Consider the following 5,413-nt stretch of genomic DNA (forward strand, 5'->3'; position numbering starts at 1 on the left):
AATGTGAACGCTCACTTGAACTGTGGACCAAACAAATCAACCGTTGAGCTCAGAAAACCGAGGCGTTGGATGAACTTGCAAGTGAACCCTGGTGTGATACAGTAACAACATGAATCCACGTTTACTTTTAAGTCAAAATGGATATTGAGCAATTGATAAATGTGCCAAAAACAAAAGAACAAAAAACACAGCATGTTGGAGTTTTAATGCTCCAGACGCTCCTCCAGCAAATGCATTCTCGACACAGGATTTTTGTTAAATCTGTTTATCTTTTCATCAAATATTTTGATCAAAAAATCTGTTTTGAAACCATAAAAACCTTTAAAAAAGTGGTTTGTTGATTACAGAAGTCACGGGTGATGCAAGCGCATCCCCAAAGGAATCCACCAATCACTACGATGCAGGCAGACACAAGAGCCAATCATCACAGAGCAAACTCTGGAAACTTTAAAAATGTGAACTATGGTGTTTTTTTTTGTCATAAATGTTCTAATTTTGTAAATCAGATATTTATTTTGTGGAAAAAACTGTGAAATGACCCTTGTAAGAATGCTCTAAAATTGTAAATAAACTCTAGTGAATAAAGATTTGAACTTTTCGTGACTTCTGGCAAGAGGAGACAAAGTAGAGGTTTTTTAATCATTTTTGAGTCATAAATATCAATAAAAATGCAATGAAAAACTCAACAATTCTACACCCGAAACATGCAAATACAAAAAATATTCAAACATATGTTGTTTTTTGAAATACTGCCCCCTAAAGGGTAGCTGTTGTAATATCATCATGTTTCCGGGTGGTTTGGTTGCTAAAAAGCAAATGAAATTGAATGAAAGTGAGAACATTTTAGCATTTCTTCCTATTTAAACTGATTTCACTGAACAACCTTGTCCTAGCCTTACTCGAGTGCGAAGGTTTTGCCGTGTCGAGTATACGGCGCCACGGATGAGGCGACTGCTCATGATTTTTGACTCCACTCAGAAATTCCTACCAATAAAAGAAAATAATGATGCATCACAAAATCTTTTCATCAATAGTTTTGTACGAAATGCGCATTTACATCGACTTTTTCTTGAAAATGGTTGCTTGGATACACGTTACTGAGGGTCCAGTGTCTGGAGTGACACCAGCGCTACTAAAAAAAAGTCATACTTCAGGGCCAGATGGACCCTGGCACAGCCCAACTGGTGTGCCGTGACTATAGGCCCTAAGAGGATGTAAGTCACCCTCCTCCTTCCTGCTGCTGTCTCACCTCCTGCAGCCAGATCCATGTTGTGGGAGAGCAGCTGAGTCAGCACCCTTTCAGGTTTTCTCCACTTCATCCCGGAAGTTAACTGGACTTTTTCCCAACAGAGAAACCCATCCTTCCTGCTGTGGAATTGCTACTGAAAGTAAAAGAAGAGGGGGCAGATATTAAAACTAAAACCACTTTGAGGAAAACTTTTATTTATGAAATTTAAAGAAAAAAAGAGAAATTCACCAGAGAAATAAACGAATTTCTTCAGGAATATTTGCTGCTTTTCGGTGACTTCCAGCAGCTCAGCCTTGTTTTGCATAAACACACCACATGGCTGTCGTTTGAAAAGGGGGGTTGATAAGAGACCCCGCCCCCGCAGGGTCGACACTGCTCAAAAAGTCCACGCGGCTCCCTCAGATGTGAGCACTCCTCCACGCGACAGGCGCGTGGCAACCTGAGGAAGAGGAGGAGTGGAGCGCCAGAGCCCCGAAGTACTGCGGTAACCACGGAGCAGGATTGAGAAAGATATTTAAAAAAAAGAAAAGGAAAAGAAAAGAATAGTGCGCGTCTATTTTGGTAATTTTCTCAAATGCGGCGTTTTTGCGCATCGGTTTTTAGAATTACGCACGGAAATATTCTCGTTTTTAAACAAAGTTTTTAGTATTTTTTTACTTTTACTGTTAGAGTAGGACTCAAAATTATTTATTAGACTTGAAAAGCCTTTTTGGTTTTATTTTGATTAATAAAAGGAAGAAATACGAAATTGTCGGGTGGCTGCAGGGAGGAGGGCGCGCGCGCAGAGCGGAGCGCAGACATGGAGACGCCGGCCGGGCTGCGGGGCGCTCTGCAGCCTGATGGCAGCTCCTCTTTGTTCAGTTTATCTCCTCAAACCCAAACTAATAAGCCAGTAACTACATAAAAAGGAAGTTAAAAATTGGTGTCAAATGTAATTTCATTGATGTAAAAAAAATGCGTTTTGAAAAAAAGAAACGTTTCGGTAGAAAAATACAGAAAAAAAATCTGCCATTGCAGTCGGAGAAGTTTAGTTGCGTCTTTGCCAACTTTCTTTTAAAAATGTTCAGATTTTCAAAATAGTTGTTGTCAATTAAAGCAGATTGCTTAAAGATAAAAGCTAGAAACAGAATGTAACTTTGGTCTCCTAGTCATCATTTAGTCAATCAAATTTACTATAAAATACAATTTACAAAAATTGAAAAAATACAGAGTAAAACTTAAAACATATATATTCTTTTACCATCTGTTCTGAAAATTGGGACTTTTTAGCGAAACTTGGCACTCAAACAAATATTTTCCATAGTGTTGTGCTTAATAAAATGTAGGAACTTTTTTTAAGGAGTTTTGGGAAATGTTCAATTAAAAAATGAAGTTTGTTCAAAGTTCAAATCTGATTGAGTTTCAGTGGATTCGGTGCGTAAAAGTTAGAATCCTTCAACCGCAGGTTTAGTTCCGCAGACCCATTCGGACCTCATCGGTGCTCGTACCTCCCCGGTTCGGGCGGGATCAGCTGAGACATCCCTTGAAACCCCGTGTCCATGGAAACCGCCTCAGCGGCGCCGCGAGGGCTTGGCTCGAGGGCTGCTGTGAATAGGGTGACGTCACGCGGCCGGCGCCAGAGAGTCTGCTCCGGAGGGAGAGAGAGGAGGAGAGGAGAGGAGGAGGAGGAGGAGGCAGGGCGCGGCTTTTTGCACCGACGTGCTCCTGCGCCGATCCATCACCTGCCTGTCTGTCTGTCAGTCAGGAGGAGCGCGTGAGAGGAGGTGCACAGCTGCAGGAGCGACGGGAGAGGGAGGGGATAATGGGAAATGTGCATTTCTGCAGATGTGGACCCGCGGATGATGCAGAAACAAACAAGATGCGCCGCCGGAGTTTTGTGTTTTTTTAATAAACATCACTTCAATTTCAAAATAAAAGTCATATCCTTTTTTTTTTTTTTTTTTTAAATAAAGTTAAAAAAAAATATGTCACCTGGATCAAACTCCATCTGAAGGAGACCACCTGAAAGCATTCAATTACAGTTAATCACCTCTTCAGGACACTCTCATTCACCTCAAGTGCAGATTAACATCTCCACTAAAACAAAAAGCCCATTTAATCATTTAAATCCCCCTTTTTATGAAATAAATCACACAAAAACTAAAAATTATCGCACATAAAAGTGAATCATTCCCAGAAATATTCCAACAAGTATTGTGATTTATCTTTTTTAATCATAAAATGTGCATTTATGGTTTAAAAAGTTTATAAATTATTATCACAGATGCTGAAAATAATAAAGTTTTTTTTTAACATTTGGGCCACTAAAATATCAAATATTTGCTTCTGAATTTAACAATAAATGGTTAATTTCAGTCAAAAACGCGCCTTTTATCAGTAATTTTCTTGATCAGAAACAGGTAAGGGCTTAATTTTCTCAAATTGCCCACCGGAGCTGCTGGAGTTCCGCCTCCGGGATCGCGTTGCCACTGGTAACGTTTCACAGAGGGGGCGGAGACTCCTAAAAGCAGCCAATGGGAGCGCCGGAAGTGCGTTGAGCGACAGGAGGGGCGTCGTCCAATCCGCGCGCTCGGCCCGCCCCCTCGGCACACACAGCCCCGCTGCCTATTTAAAGCCTTGTGACAGCTCTGTAATCCAGTCTGAGCGCAGATCGGATCAGAAAATTGGACTAAAAAGAAAAAAACTATTCAAGGAGAAATAGAAATAACAACTTGAAGAATGAAAGCAATAAGCCCCGTGCGGTCCTTCCGGAAAAACGCCGTGAATTTAACGGAGCACGCGCTGGGAATCTCGCGGAGCAAGACCCCGGTGGACGACCCGCTCAGCCTGCTGTACAACATGAACGACTGCTACTCCAAGCTGAAGGAGCTGGTGCCGAGCATCCCGCAGAACAAGAACGTCAGCAAGATGGAAATCCTGCAGCATGTCATCGACTACATCCTGGACCTGCAGATCGCGCTGGACTCCAGCGTCGCGCTGAGCAGCCTGCATCACCCCGCGCGGCCGGGGCAGACTCCATCCAGGACCCCCCTGACCACCCTCAACACAGACATCAGCATCTTGTCGTTACAGGTAACTAAGACAGCTCATTGCGCTTTTTTAATTTTATTTTCTAGGGTGGCGCACCCTATATTTTATTATTATTTTTATTTTATTGTAATAATGAGATTCCCGACGCGTTTGACGTTTTGGCTCCGTGCGTTTGTTTGTTTTCAGTCCCCGGAGTTGCCATCAGAGCTGATGACAGATGACAGCCGGACTCTGCATCGTTAACGCGGTAAGTAGGGCTGTCCCTCCTGTGCCTCCTGTCTGCTGCATTCTGGCCAGGGCTCGCTAAATCTGCTGTGGGAATGCGTCACTCCCCGACAGCCATTAGAAACCAAACAGGATTCTTTAGAAACCGAAATAATTCAAATAAAAATGCGCGTAAAACGGTGCGTAAAAATTGGCGCAGCGCATGGAAGAAGAAGAAGAAGAAGTAGCCGTCAGGGTTCTCTTCTCCCCCACTTGTGCCTGTAATGAAGAGCATCTGCAACAGGAAAAATAATGGCTGTTTGGATTACTGCTACTACGATGTCTGCACATAATTGGTACAAGAAGTGGGTAGGCGCCAGCTGAGCGGCAATTACGCTGATTCTTCCCCAGATTGTAGGCTGAAGTTGTGCGAAAAATGTGCGCGCGCGCCCTCCCTCCCTCTCTCCTCCCTTCCCTCCCTCCTCGTGCGCCCCCTGTGCGTGCGCGTACATCTGGAGCGCAGAGTTTGCTCAGTATTGGGAGTGTTTGGTTAAATGTTAAAAAACTGCGGCTTCCTCCCTGGCGCCAGTCTGTCCGGATCTCTGCCCTGTTTGCGTTTTCTAAACACTCCTCCTTTCTCAATCTCTTGCAGGTGTTTGGTCAAAAAGAAAAAAAAATCCACACACACACACACACACACACACCAGGACCTGAGGAGCAGGACTTCTTCCCTACATCCATCCAATCCATCCAACATCATCCAACTTCACTTCCTCAGGCCTGGATGTTTTTCCTTTCACCTGAAATCAAGACTTTTGCTTCAGAAAAAAGAGGACAATCTCATGTGATGTGACACTTTCATTATTATTATTATTATTATTTAAATTAAGACTTTTATTTTTTATTTTTTATTTGTGGTCCTTTCTGGAA

General features: G+C 42.9%; 1 protein-coding gene across 1 annotated transcript; it reads left to right on the forward strand.

Moving 5' to 3' along the window:
- The first annotated feature begins 3,858 nt into the window (after positions 1–3,858).
- Positions 3,859–5,150, forward strand: id2a (inhibitor of DNA binding 2a). The gene is made up of 3 exons (XM_024299741.2): positions 3,859–4,321; positions 4,466–4,526; positions 5,136–5,150. Exons 1-2 carry the CDS (start codon positions 3,968–3,970, stop codon positions 4,520–4,522), a joined length of 411 nt encoding a protein of 136 aa, XP_024155509.1. The 5' UTR covers positions 3,859–3,967; the 3' UTR covers positions 4,523–4,526; positions 5,136–5,150.
- Positions 5,151–5,413: the final 263 nt, after the last annotated feature.

This window comes from Oryzias melastigma, linkage group LG22 (genome assembly GCF_002922805.2).
Source record: "Oryzias melastigma strain HK-1 linkage group LG22, ASM292280v2, whole genome shotgun sequence".
NCBI classification, from domain to species: domain Eukaryota; kingdom Metazoa; phylum Chordata; class Actinopteri; order Beloniformes; family Adrianichthyidae; genus Oryzias; species Oryzias melastigma.